At 39.6% G+C, this 15,451-nt stretch overlaps 1 protein-coding gene across 1 annotated transcript in view; it reads right to left on the bottom strand.

The window, feature by feature from the left end:
• Positions 1 to 15,451, bottom strand: part of si:dkey-112m2.1 (transmembrane protein 132C) — a 122,043-nt gene that overhangs the window by 30,837 nt on the left and 75,755 nt on the right. The window contains 1 exon segment of the mRNA XM_063889825.1: positions 518 to 707. Coding sequence (XP_063745895.1) covers positions 518 to 707 — 190 coding nt within the window.

Genomic DNA, 15,451 nt, shown 5'->3' with positions numbered 1-15,451 from the left:
ATAAATAAGCTTTTAACACATTTCAGATGCAAGGATTTCTTATTTTTATTTCGATATATATATATTTTTTGTCAGTTAATAAATGTAAAATATTTCCAGGAAATGTATTCATAATAATTATTATTATTTCTGACTTTCTTTCTTCATAGGCCCCATGCATAAGGAAGAGCCAAGTATCCCAAGCAGTACTACTTTTTGGGCTTTTGAGGTTTAGTTGTGTTGACTATTGTCTAGAGAAAACGATAATGGTGAAGGTTGTATAATGAGCTCTGCATTATTGTGGCAGCAGGTCAATCAATTGATTAATGAAGAATATTATCGGGAAATTGATCTGTAATTAAAAGTAATCATTAGCTTCTCTATAGGCCCTGAAGTATACCAGGAGCAGAGGTTATTCAGCTTTATGCAACACTGAGCATAGGAACTAAAGGGACCCCAGTTCTATGGCTGTATCCAGTTCTCTTTATACATGCTGCATACACACAAACTTCCACAGCTCAACCCCCCTTCTGCTCACCATGGCCAGGGGCACGATGCCACCCAGGTCCTGCGGTGCCAGGCAGATGAGAGTCGGCACCTCACTGGTCAGGGTACGGGTGAGCGGATACTCCACCTGCCACGTCACCTCCCTTCCCCCCTGAGTCACCACCAGCCCGTTCACTTCTAGGTCCACCTGCAGCACTCGCTGGTAGCCCGGTGCCTCCGCCCTGCGGGGGCAGAGAAGGATAAGATGTGTGTCAGGAGCAAATTAAGATAAAGAGAGAGTGGCAGGAAGCGGGAGATAAGGGAGGATACATGCTGGCACAAGTATACGACTGATGAGATGAAAATGTTGGGGGGAGACAAAAGAGATGAGAAAGTTTCGAAGAAGAAGTAAAACTGTTGGATAGTGTGACAAAAAGTTGACGAAGACAAGGAGACAGATTGGAAGGAAAATGATCTTTATTGGTCATTAACAAGAGGAGACTGAAAGACTGAGACTGAATTGCATATTTAAATCCGGTTTAAACAAAATGTAACACAAATATTTATTCATATAAAATGGTTTCCCTGTGCAGATGCTGCACGGGGATATGGTATCTTTTAGTCAACGTAATCTTCATCTCACTATGTGATATGAAACTAATCAAGGCGGCGTTGAAATTCATTCTCACATCCACAAAGAACTATGATGTTGGCAAAAAAAAAAGCAATTTATTTTTTTTATTCTTGCAATACAGAGCTTCTCTTGCAGAGATTGCCAGAGTCAGGCAAATAATTTCAGCTGATGTAGATGCAAACAAAGCAGAGGAAAACAACGAATGTGAAATAAAACCCTGGCTAGCTTTGATCAAGCTGCTGCCTGTCCCTCAGGTTTTCGGTGTCACAGTCATAACGCGACGCAACACCTTTTCAACCGTACACAAATATGCATGCTGTCCTAAAAAATACAATTTGCACTTAGGAGGTGTGGAAGCAGTTCATGAACTCAAACATGTTGTGTAAAGTTACGGGCAGTAGATATTTGTTTGTTTCCTCTGAGTTAGTATAAAGTTGTTCATCATCATTTTATTTACTTCTCTAATGAGAAGTATGTTTGCTGTTTGGTTGTCACACAATTAAAACAAGCCTGGAGAAAGCCCAAACTAAGCATGAGGAAGGGGGGTTGTTGGGGGTAAGATCCAAGGTTTTCCTTGATCATATTTTGGCCAAGCCTCTATTTAAAACTCCATCCCAACTCCCCCTTATGTGTTCACACTTCAGACGCCTCACTTCAAAGTGCTGATTTAAAGGACCCACTCTGGTTGAAAAGTAGAAGGGAAAACGTATTTGGAAGCTGAAAACCAGCATTGATGAAAACAGCTTGGATATAAATTCTGGGTCACGCGGAAAAGCTCCTCTGTTTCAGCGGGTAATGTTCTGAACTATACTAAATGTGTTTCTAAATGCCACCGAGAAGGTTTGGCTCGAGGGAATTCAAAGCATATTATAGGTGTGTATCTGGCCACACAGTGCTTATATGATTCTGTTCGAACACAGGTATTATACAGGTCAAGACAACCTTATTTATTCTGCCCAATATCAGAAATTTGCCTCAGGGAGCTTTAAAACTGTACAGCATAAAACACCCTCTGTCCTTAGCAAATAATGAACCTCTTTACTCCTAAAAAACCCTTTAACTGGAAAAAAAAACAACTCAGAAAGAGCAGGTGTAACACAGTTGTTTAGACACATTCATAACACTTATTACCTGCTTACAAAACAACATTCACTAAAACAAAAAGTCAAAGTCAAAGTCCACTTTGTTGTCAAAGTGTCCACATGGGTTATACATACAGAAAATTGAAATACCGTTTCTGGCAGTCCCACAGTGCAAATATAAACAACATAAAAAGATAAGAGCGTAGAAAAAAAAAGAAAAAAAAAAGGGGGTGGGGTTAAGTAATATATACAAAAAAGGTGGAGGGAGTTGATATTTTTGTTACTTTCAATAAAATCCCATGATATCGACAATAAATTACAGTTCCATAGAGCAAAAATACACCAGTCCAACTGAACGTTTGTACTGTGCATCTCAACATACACTGCCCTGATGCTTTAAATAATCTGCTGCGCTGCTGAAAATAGTATCAGACTAATGCAATATTAACTTTGGTGTGAACAATGCTTGTTAAAACCTACTGTGCACAGCCGCTGACAGATATTACAGAACATCATTTTTTTAATGAAAGTCTATATATACAGTACATGTGGCCTGTTTTTAAAGATCTTCAGCAGAACTCAATGGTCATGGGGCTGAGCTTGGATTTAGTCTTTCAATGGGATCCCTAATTCAGAGGCGTGCAATGGTTAATAAAAACATATTCCCTCACTTGAAATATAAATAGTTTTTGAGTATGCAATCAAGATGTTACATACATGTTCCTGCCTAGAAAGCATGAAAATAGACATTTCTATCCCACTCACTATCTCATATTCCCCGAACAATCCTGACTTAATTCTTATCTTTATATAAGTTTAAAACTGTACACTTGCTCAGGGACTAATAATAATAAATTAGTATTACATTTCGAAATTAAAAAGCAGAACATTTCCATCGCCAAATGTTTATGCAAAGTTAGTTGACAGATGACAAAATTACTGGAATAACAGGAAACATTATGTTTGCCGTTTACACATTGCAAGGGCTAAATTTGACTCTTTGAAACCCATTTCCTTTTTAGGAAATAAAAAAATCTAAGCAAAACAGAGGAAAAAAACATCTCCCACAACAAATATTGAAGCTTTTAATACTACATGAATACTGTATGTTTGATGTAACTTTTAGGTGTTGGCTTTGGGTCAGTAACTTGCTGTAGATCGAGTCCATCCATTGTTATTGTTTTCTATTTAGAGATCCAGAGTGCTACAGAGGCGCAGTGGGGTATCCTTCGGTGCCCGACACCATGCTGGGCTCAGGGTCAGCGACTGCAGTGATTATGTGCTTTACGCTTATGGTCTACAATCAGTTATCTAAAACAGAGGGTCGTGCTTTACAAAGAAGCTGCAAACAATCAGCGCTTTAGTGCTGAACACGACAATACAACTCCATTTCACTTAATCAGTCTTTTTCTGTTTTTCTGTTGTCTTATTTCCTTTCTTGTCTGCCCATTTTTCATTTTCCTCCCCTTTTCACTTGACTGCAGTGTCAAGTTGCTCCCAATAGAGGGCAGTTTTCTCTCACCCTCACCCGTTCAACCAGCTTGTACTGTATATGAGATGATGAATGCCTGCATCCCACTGGTAGTACTGGACAGCCTGTTGGCTTTGGTCCTATTGCAAACATGTGCCCTTTTCGTAGTGATATTTCCTTAAGAATTAAATACACCCATTGGCAACTGTCACTCCTCTGCCTTCAGGTGGAAGCAAGTCAAAAGGGGTTCAAAAGCAAAATGTCTACCTGGGTAACATAATTGACAGTGCCACTACAAAAGCCTACACTGACAATACCCCAGTATCATACCAGGTATGTTGAGCAGGAAAATCATTGATGTCACTTTGCAGCGTTGTCAGTGCTAGTGTTGGGTGTGAAAGCACAAAAAGAGAAAGGTAAATGTATCCATTTACAGGATAAGGCATTCAATTCGTTAAGAAATATTTCAAACACGCCATTGTAGTAACAAAGGAGCTTTGAACGGGGAGAACAGTAACACAAAAAAATGAGAAGAATCAAATTCCTTTTGATCAAAAACAGGGAAATAAAGGGCAGCAAAGCAGCACAAAAGCCACGTCGAACATGCGGCCATCTTTTCCTTATTTCACTATTAACACCTCCGTGGGTATCTGGCTTTTAGAAAAGGTAGAGAAAGAACAAGTCGGCCGTCTCTTTTGGAGACCCGAGGGGTTTCCTTTCATGCGCAGCGGTGATTTGGTTAGCACTGACAACAATGATACATCAAAGACCTGAATCTTTCTCAACACAGACAATCGACAGCGCGTCCAACAATAGAGGAAAGGAGAGAGACAGGTTGTGCACAGTTTGTAAGATCTAACACCTCAAAAGCTCCATTTAGGAAAAAGTGTCTTGTCAATAATGGGAGTCAGAAGACAACGGTTTAATTTCAAAAACTCATTTTTCTCAGCCAGTGTGAGGACATGCTTAAGATTTATATAAAAATTGTTGCCGCTGACCAAACAATTTGTGCATTACCCAGGTCAGATTTCTGTGGGGGATTTTCCTGTGGTTTTGATGTGCTGAGGATGGACTGTTTGTGAAGGTCAGACAAACAAGAGAGGAGGACATCTGCATGAAAGTGCATTCCAAGAAAGAAACTGTGCAGATGCGTTAAAGACTTGTTCTGCATTGCTGTTAATTTATCAGCAGATGGATTAATTGGTGAGGCATAATGTCTGCTATGTCCACTTTTGATATTTTCCTCATTAGTCTCTGAATCAAACAATGTTATGAGCAATTCTTCAGAATTGTTGTCAGATTTTCAATAACTATTTTTGTCTTTAAAATGTCAGCAAACAAATTGTATCGCAGTAATGCCATCATTTTAAAGACTGGGTTGTGTTATGTTTGGAATTTTTGCTCAAAAGTATATATTTCGTTAGATTGAAAACACTACTTTTTCCTATAGCAAGTAGCCTTTTTGGTGCAAACCGGGTGTCAACAGACAGATTGCATGGAAAACAGTACAGAAGGTACAGTTTCTGTTGCCATCATTTTATAATATAAGTGTATCATATTGGAGATTAGCAGTAATCAAACAGAGTCGGTGTGACGGCCATCTGTTTTTACATATTTTGTGGAAGGGTCTAAATTTGAATCCCTGCAAAACTGTACTTTCTGTTGGTAATTTATATATATGTTTTATTTGAAAGAATTACACAGATAACTTTTAATGGACCTCATCAGCTTTTCTCATGGAGGGCAAGTATTTTACAGCTTTACACATAAAGTTTTATTCCAAACTGCACCAGGAGAGGAGTAGTTCCTGTGTGAAGCTCCCCATAAACCACCGCTTGTTTCTTCTGTTCCGCTATGGATTAAACAAATACGTTATGAGTTAATTAGAAAGCTTTAAAGAAGTCTTTTTGGAACTTTTTCCAGGCAATATGTTTCCCCCTGCTGTCTGTCTTTGTGCTGTACTTATCTGATTGACTCTCAGTCTTTGCTCCATATGTACAGACATGAGCGCGTTATGGTTCGTATTTCACTCTCAGAAGGAAGCACTTCCAAAACATGTCAAACTGTTCCTTGAATGTCAGTTCTCATTGTGCTGGGGAGATGTTTTGAAAAGATGTAATTACTGTTCTTTATTGCTCCCCGAGTGCCCCATATGTGGTGGCACAGATGATTTGCTTGTGCAGCTCTTTTAATTATTTGTAGTTCACTTACCCTCCAGCTGTGTGGCTGAGTGCTCTGCGTATTTGGAGTCCGATGTTTCTCAAACAAATACATCTTGATTCTAATCGTTTTGGAAGACCACATGGGAAGTCGTATAATATCTGCAATGAATGAAACCTCGCCCCAACATGAGCTCCATCTGCTGCTTACCACAGTGTAGTTATAAAGGTCACTGCGCATTAATAGTGGAGGCTATACCTCTGACTACCTTAGCTCATCCCGAGTGTGCATAATCAGCTCATTTAGCCTGATGTAGTTTGGGGTCATTAGAATATAATGATTAATAAATTAAGATCTGGTATAGCAGAAACCATATTTTGCGTGTGCGCATCCCAAGGGAGTCCCAGCGCCTCTCTAATGAGTTTCACTATCTCAGATATAATATCTGTCTCTTTTCCCGTATGATGCTAATGAGATCCAATCGAAAGCAGCAAAAGTCCTCTCGCACTAGGGAACAGCCTACCTGAGATGCAACGTTATGTGACAGTTCGGAGAAGGTTGTTACAAGCAAGTCATTTTGGCAGCCATTGGAGGCCCTGCGGGGTTATGGGTGGGGTTATTGAAGCAGGGAAGGGTGACAGAAATAAACAGAGCACAGAATAAAACAAAAGCTGCTGAAATGTGTGTTTGTAATAATGACTGAAACAAGGACAAATGTTCCCCAACATCAGCTCAATGACGCAGCTCTGTGACAGTTGTTAGTAAGAAATGTGCGGAGCTTATAAAACTTGTGCTCTGTAATCCTAACCTTGTGCTGTCTGGGGGGACTGGTGGCTCTCCATCCAGTGATGCCTGTTTCATCTGTGTGGAATGGATGTGTTTATGGAGCAATAAACTTTGACATGTGACAGACAGATAATGAAAGAGATCATAAAACGAGACCATGTCAAGAGGCAGATGAAACGTAAAATAACCAATTTATGTACGCTGGACATTTCCCCGAGGATCTATCAAACGCGCGACGTCAGCCCTGTCCCTGTCAGTACAGATTAGTTTGCTTTAACAGTCGACCGGCAGTGTAAAAGAGATGGGGGTGCCGCTGGTGAAAACACTAAAAGAGAAATAGTTCAGTTATCCTCCCAAATTGCCTTTTTCGACTGTCTCTTCTTCAATATTTTTCTGAATTACCGCCCTCTGTTTTTTTCTGTAGCTGCTGCATCTCGGCTCTCTCAACTGCCCACAGGTCTGCGGTACTTTATTTCTCTCTTGTTGCCATATTTTTCCTATATTCCCCTCAAACGATGTGTGAAATGAGAGGATTCGGGCTTCCTGCTTGAAACAGATGCTGCTTCATGCATCAACCAATCAAAAGGCGGTGTCGCCACTCTGCACGGTATCGCAGCAAAAGCCCATCAGAGCCTTAAAAAGTGGTAGAGAAAACAGACATTTCCCTGGGAAATTGGAGATGTTTACATGGTGCAAAAAAAATTCCACGGTTAGCTCATCTTCTAAGAGCTCAATTTGAGTCAGATAATAAACAGAAAGACAATGCTTTTTAGTTTTTTCTTGCAACCAAAATCATCATCTAAAATGTTATGCATTGTATTACAAATTAGACACAGTTTTTTTTGTGGGGTTATATTATTTACTTCAACACACTTCTGAAATATTCTCCTGCTTATCATATAGCAACAGGGTGCCTGAAAATGTCAAAAACCTTCACCATCAAACACTTTTGCATTTTTATAAACAGTATCGTCTCATTTTTATTCTATGTTTATGAAACTAAACAAAGGATTTAAGCCCACAGTATTTCTTTATCAACATAGTGGAGTCTACTTCACAATTATTCACTTCTACATTTTCATTAGAGTCCTTCTCTTCCAAAAAGCATCTCTACACCCGCTGCAAGACATTACTGTCAACTTGTCTGTTTTCCGCACAATCGGTCATAAAACCAGAAGTAGAGGTCTATTTCACGAGGTGAATAGGAGTGGGACGAGCAGATCAAGGGTTACAAACAAACTCCCACTCACGTTCTAAATTGGAAGTACGTTCATATGCTTTGTGTTGGTGCTTGAAATCCTACAATCAATCGGTCAGCCCATTATATTTTGTGATGCTTTTGCACAAAATATTAGGTTGCTCAGAAGATGAATTGAAAATATTTTTTTGATCCCTTGACTTTACTTTTAACACCAGTCGATGGTTTTGTACAGAAACGTACGTTCAATTCTGGATGAATCGCCTCACTAATTGAAAAGGTCTATATTTGTTACCTTTTTAAAAAAAAAGCAGCCATTTTTCTCTAACTTATTCTTTAGCATAGATCTACAACATGGGACAAAATTCTCCTTTTGTGCACCTAACCATTCACCCTCTGCTATAATACAGCCACCCATTACCAGTGACTGTATTCGTTCCGAGGGGCGGATAGGGCTCATTTGAAATGTATAAGCCAAAATAAATCTATTCTTTTGAAATAACACTAGTACTACAGCTTTTTTGTAACTTTAAAAAAAAGCTTTTAACCTTTTTTAAAGCAGAAATAAATGCAGCCTCTTTAAACCCTTTGAACATTAGTGTTTACTTACCTCTGAGTCAGCTACACTGTAGTGCGAGATTAAAGAATTTGCGGCGGTGTGTAAAAATGTATTTTTTCTTCAGTCTCACTGGACATATAATATTTCAAACGAGCTGTTGAGAGCCCACCCAACGCCTGCTTGGGAGCACCACCATGACCTCTGTTGGACTCCAGTGTAAACCAAGCCTGTGGTTATGAGCCATGCTGTAGACAGTGATTACAATAAAACACAATCAATCAGTGTATAACCACCATCTTCTATCCCCCTATTGATTTCTGTGAGCTGCAGGAGTATTAGTAAAATTCTCCAGAGGGCCATGGTGCTCATCCTCTTATCCCCGACAATAAGATCAACACAGTGTGACTGGCTTATCTCCCCCCTTTGGAGTTTAAACTCTCCACTAGAAATGACACTTCTTCCTTTCCTTGTTACTCACACATATACACACAAAGATGACAAGGGATTAAATAGAAGTTTTCATTATGTGCTACTCAGTTTCTGCCTGTTAATGTTAAATCTCACCATGATTTTAAGCTTTATGCATCGCGGCCCGAGAGGTATCTATTTGATCTAATACTGGAGTTTTCTCATGTTATTTCCATCTTTTCATCTTTTTTTTTTTGCTTTTGGCTTCACACTCCCTTTGCTTTGTTAACCCCCATCGTCTTTATTTTCTTGCTTTGAATCAATCTATGTCTCAATGTGCCACATCGTCGTGGGAACAGGGGAAGTTTGCCATCTATTCACTCCACTCCAACCCATTTTAGTTGTCTTTCCTATTCTGCTCTCATAGGAGCTTCAGTAAATATATTATGCAGTTCTAACACGTACACAGTGAAGGCCAAACAGAGCATTTGAATGACTGAAAAAAAGTATTTTTAGTCCATTTTTTCTTTGATGTTCATTGCTTTTCGGTCTGTGGGGTCTGTCAATTGGAAGGAAGATGACCTCAACTAGCCTCAACAAGTATAGTGTGTCTTCATTTCAGGGCTGTGTTGAAATGTAACGTTAGGTCAAGCTGAATAAGAAACAGTGGCGACACCATTTTTACTTTCTTTATCAGCAATTCTACTCCGGATAAATAAAGGTTACATTCGATTTGAGGCATACATTATGTTGTCACCGCAGGAGGACCTTGTTTACGGTAAAGTGTACAATGTAGCCTCTGTTAGCTGGTAAAAAAAGTCTGCCGGAAGTATTTTAAACGGATGTACCGGTGTATGAAGTCTGGATATTTTTATTTGAAAATGGCAGTAAATATATAAAATATAGAAATTAAAAATCTGTTTCTGATCTTGGGATACCGCAAGAGTGTTTTGGCAGAAAAAGGGTTCTGAAAGTCAGTAGATTATTTAGATTTCTTTTTGTGAAGCGCTGTTTATCAGAAGTTTCTTGTCTGGCCTCATTTATTCTCAAGTTCTAATGAAGTCTCCATTTATTTATCATCTGAGTGAGGCTGACTCATATTGTTGTTTCCTTAAATGTTGACAGGTCATTTTCTTAGGTTATTTTTCTTGTTTCTGACACAGTAAATCGACAGTAGCACTAATATCCGTCATTATAAGATTTTGCAAGGTGTGTGCTTCCATTGAGATGGTTAGATGAGCTCTGAATGGATTTTTGTTTGGGTTTGGATTGCTGTATACTTAAAATGTGACATAAGCTTGTTTGCATTTCAAGGTTTTACATGCATCTATGCAATGCAGCTTTTATAAGCATGCTTTACCTTGAACCGATCCAGTTCCATCAATAAACCCGGAATGATTTGTGTCTGCAAATCTCCTTCTCAGCCTTCTCTCACACACACTCGGAGGTACAAATAAATATAAAACTCGGGACGGATGTGCACACCACACCAGAACGTAAACAAACAAACAAACTGCTCCCTGGTTCAGTTTATTACGGTGGTGTATCTGGACAGGGTTAATAAGAATGCTGGCCTCACCGTGACTCCCTTGCTGACCCGAACCCTTACTTCTGCTCCCTTGCCTCATTAATCTGTCAACTAAACAGAGCCCTCTCGTCCTCACCCACTGGAAGAGCTGGGGGATTGATCGGAGAGGGAGAGGCACATGGTTTTCTTATTTTGCCGTCCCTTTACATTTCTCTCCATCTGGTGTTGAACACAACAGTTGAGCAAACAACTCTCAAAGGTGTTTGTCTAAGGATGTGTCCTCATTTCTTACTTACACACACACACACACACACACACACATACACACACACACACACACACACACACACACACACACACAGATATACACTAACACGCACAAACAGGAAAATAACTCTGAATCATGAATGATAACTATCAATACAGCAATACTGTATGATAAAAATTACATATTGGGTCAGTAAGTACTTGACTTTCTTTCTAATAGTATGATATCTACTATTAGCCTCTCTTTATTAGGGTTGCCACTTATGATTGATTTAATTTTCAATACATATTTATTTTCAGGGTAAGGCAAATCATTGTTTAATCAATGACATGTCTCCTAGAATCCAGATTGATTTTGGATTGACAAAGAACAGCATCAAATGCTTTCACATGAGAGGATGATTCCAGCAATTGAAACTACTAATCGATTACGAAAACAGTTTCTGATTAATCTCCTTTCCATACTCTCAAGTTAAACATCTTTCAGCTGCGGCTCTTCACTCACAGCAGTGCGGTCAAATTGTCGACGAATGTCATGTGGAAATCCTTTGATATTTAAGGTACTGCCAGAACTTGCCTCAAAGAGCGCAATAAAGCATTACCAAGAACCGAGGATTCAGTGGATGATTTATGAGAAGATGAAGTGGATCAGAGGGGTTTGAGCCATGGGTCCCTGGGCCAATAGGCTTGCCTTATCTAACACCACCAGGCTCCATGGCCAATCTCCAGTGGGCAACTCTCCACAAGCGCTGGTGCTGATAAGTCAGGTTGAGGAACTTATGACGCTTTGATTTACTTCATTAATATGCTTCAATCATCAATATGTACTAAAAAAAAACATTTAGCATTAATGTATATATTTTACATACAGAAATAATCATGGCATGGCTTTAAAATCTGATGTTAGTCTTGTTTAACTTGTTTCCTAACATAATCAATCACCATTTTATAAAAGAAACACAATAGACTGACATAATAGATAACCAGGATAGATAACCTCCTTTTGGTTTCCATCTTATTTCATACAGTACATCAGGGCCTTTTGACGGTATTACTGGGGGTAGCCACAGCGCCAAGGTCTGATAAAAGTCCCACAGGGCTCAATCAGGCGCTTCACTGGCTGATAGCGCACCGATATGACGCAGGTCAAGGATATGACAGAATCCACTGTAAATATCTAATGCATGTGTTAAGGGGGAAGGCTATAGGGAGGAGAAGGGCAGCACGAATGTCTGAGTATGAAGGATGTGGTATAAATCATTCCCCTACAAGATTAAATTAATTATATTTCATTAGTGCCATTGCTTCCTCTTTGATTTCCATTAATGACGATAGGTTAGAGGGAATAAATAAGAATTTTGTTTTTACTTTGATCACATTAACCTAAGGGAGCTGTTTCCTTTTATGGGGCCTTTATGATTGCATTAAGCATGAGTAGGCCCAGCATCACATAGGACTCACATGCCACTCATGCAGATTAAATTACGCACGATCAATAAGGCGGATCCATCTAACGATCACCCAGTTGCCTACCTTGACCTGCTATGGAAATCTTTTTTTAATATAATGGAGACAGCGAGAAGACGGCATTCCATAGATGCATTAGTGGCCCCGCTGGGTAAACACGGGAGATAGGAGGGTAAGATTGCTTAAAAGGATTACGAAACGCATTCAAATATTTTTCACACCAAATTGTATGCTACCTTTACCTGTGATAAAACAATTGAAGGCAACAAGAGTTCACAAACCTACAAATTAGACCACCTGGGAGGGTAATTGCTTTGTCCCACCTATCCATCATCTATAACATTGTACTTTCAAAAGACTATTCGCACCTTCAAGGACATGCAGGAAATCCAAAAACACACGCACGCACGCACACACACACACACACACACACACACACACACACACACACACACACACACACACACACACACACACACACACACACACACACACACACACACACACACACACACACACACACACACACACACACACACACACACAATTGCATCCTATCTCTCTATTACTCTGCCTTACTTTCGTCTCTTTATCCCCACATACACACATACTCTCAATATTGTCTGGTAGTTTTTGAACCAGCGTTAATTAAACAGATTACAACACAGAACTAATCAAAACTGCCACGCTCTTCAAGGCCCAAACTAATGGTAGACTTTTCTTTAATTTCCCACTTAATCAAATACACATAACGGGGTGCATATGCACACACACGCACGTCACTACCATCCGTGCTTCTCGCTGATGCATGGAGAGTTCCATTGGAATCAGTTTGCTCTGAAGGGACCTTTGATTTAACTCAGGTTGTAAATGCAGCAGCTCTGGTCCTGCTTGGTCCGGCCATTGATTGTATGCTTTCATTCTCCATGTGAGTGAAGAATGGTAATCAGAAAAAACAGCACGCGGCCCTCTGACCTCTCCAACTGAACTGAAGAGGACTGGATATCGAGCTCCTTTCTTGTTCGATCTTCACTGGTCATTGTTCTGTCAATTATTCCGGCCCCTAACGACTCTACGGGCATCAAGTAAAGCTCCTTCATAGACATGTACTCACTAACCTAAACAATGTACATTTGCATGAGCTCACATTTCATGGGGTCTGGTCTAATGTCAGTACTGAATGAACAAACCATTCTTTATTCAAGTGAGTGTATAACTAAAGTATAGCTCTGCAGGGGAAATATTACAAACACAAATTCTCAAATTACCCACATGGCTCACGTCGGAATATGATCACCATATCCAATGCAGGATAACACTATTGCTTATAATGAAAAATGCATATTGCTATGACACATTTCTACTATTTCCTAATGTAAGGGTTTCCATATGAGAAGCCATATAATAACCATCCTAAATTTCATATGAAGGCTAGAGAAAGTGAGAGATCCTGTCATTGAGATTGGGCGAAGAAGTGATGAGAGCAGGAGAAGATTGCACCCCCTACCAGGCCTCAGGCTATTATAACCATATCAGAAGAACAATCAATCAAATTGGGTTAAAATGTACATGCTGTTTCTGGGCCTCTTAGACACGCGTAATGGGATCATGAATATGGCACAGCTTCCACATGTGGCACAAAACGGGCTGCTCGCATTCCCGGGGCCACAGGTAACCTATGTGTAATTGAACACAGCTTGCAGTCTAGGGACCAACATGCCTCGTTGTACATGTTGATCCATGATCACGTTCTGGTTGCAATATATCAAAAATATCTGTGCAATACGGTCAAAATAGCCACATTTCAGAGAATTTCCTGATGCTGACATATTATTGCAATCAGTTCTGCTACTAATATATTTTCAGCGACGATTCATCTGCTGATTACATTTTTTATCAATTAGTCAATAAAAAAACGTGTCTATAAAACATCAGAAAGCAATCGCATATTATTGCCACCTTTTAGTTATTTTTTTTGTGGGGGGATTAAATCAATTATGAAGGTAAAACTGAAATTAAATATAATATAGGGCTTAACATGCTAATAAATACATTATGGGAATCTATTTATAAATGAAATAGAAAAGTTTTAAGTAGGTTTACAATAACTATTTCTATGTTTCGTTTAATATCCCTTATGTAAAGCATTTTTCTTTCCTAACTTAAAGTAACTGAAGTTGTTAACTAAATGGTAGTGTCAGCGTGCTAACAAACTCACAATGTCGATGTTGATATGCTGGTTGGCAGGCAGTATTTACCTTGATAAGTGATTCGATCGCCTTTTAACATTTCTCATTAGCATGACATTAGCATCAGCACAACACACAACGTACAACAGAGGCTGATGGTGTGTCAGAAGATTTGAGTTAAAATAAAATGAAAATGAAGCAAGACATAACCTGAGAGGATCCCCAAAGTTATTCTGATTTATTCTTTGTTCTCCATGACCTTATCTGTCGAAATGTTCCTGGTAATCTTTTCCAAAGTCTTTGAGTTATTACACTTAAAACCAAATGTGTCAACCTTTAGTGGGGGTTGCTACAACAGAAAAGTAACTGGATCCCCAAAGCCATTGGAAACATGGGGAACATGAAAGTTTGTGTAAAATCCAACCATTCAAAGCTGACCATGTTGACTTATCCCCCCCCTAAAGAGCATAGCTATCTATACATCTCGGCAGGCTATCTCACATAACATTGAATTTAAAGGATATCTGGTGTACTGGAAGGAAATCTTACAGTGGGGAATGGAGTTATAACAATGCTTAAGTGGGAATCTAATCTAATGAGAATCTGTATGGACTATTAATATGACAATTGTGGCTTTCTTCTTTCCCTGGCACACTGCAGAGTATGCTAATCAGCCTAGAACAAGCTTGGGGTTTCCATTCCCCTCATTGATGCTTGCTTCCTCTGTTTCGCGGAAAGACCCTCAGAGGTTCATGTCACCTCCCTCAGCAGATGGCACGGGCAAACTCAGTATGACAGCCCTCGATTTCACTGATGCTTAAAACATGATTTCACCAACTGTCGGAAAACAATTTGAATCTTTAACCTATTTTCACAAAGGGGCTCGAACACTGAGCGCTATCCTCAGCACAAAGGCTCAGCACATCTCTTAGACTTTTCATGCAATTCTCTACGATATCCGTTTCTTAAAACCCTAACCCTGAAACACACATCACTACAGCCACTAACATATGAAGCCTGATGAAACTAACACTGAAAAGCATAGATTGTTCCCTCAAATATGACTCCAGTCATCCTGGCATTGTCACTCAGACACAAGACAATGGTGTTTTTTTTAGATAGCAGCCGTAAGAAGTTTGCTTTACAGGCTTGCATCATTGTGTACGTGTTGTAAGGCTGTCTTGTCAGTCTTTAAGAGTAAGCCTTACTCCCACTAGCTCACAGCGGGAGCTCTCTC

Source organism: Eleginops maclovinus, chromosome 8 (assembly GCF_036324505.1).
Source record: "Eleginops maclovinus isolate JMC-PN-2008 ecotype Puerto Natales chromosome 8, JC_Emac_rtc_rv5, whole genome shotgun sequence".
Classification (NCBI taxonomy): domain Eukaryota; kingdom Metazoa; phylum Chordata; class Actinopteri; order Perciformes; family Eleginopidae; genus Eleginops; species Eleginops maclovinus.
This window is presented reverse-complemented; position numbering and strand designations above follow the sequence as displayed.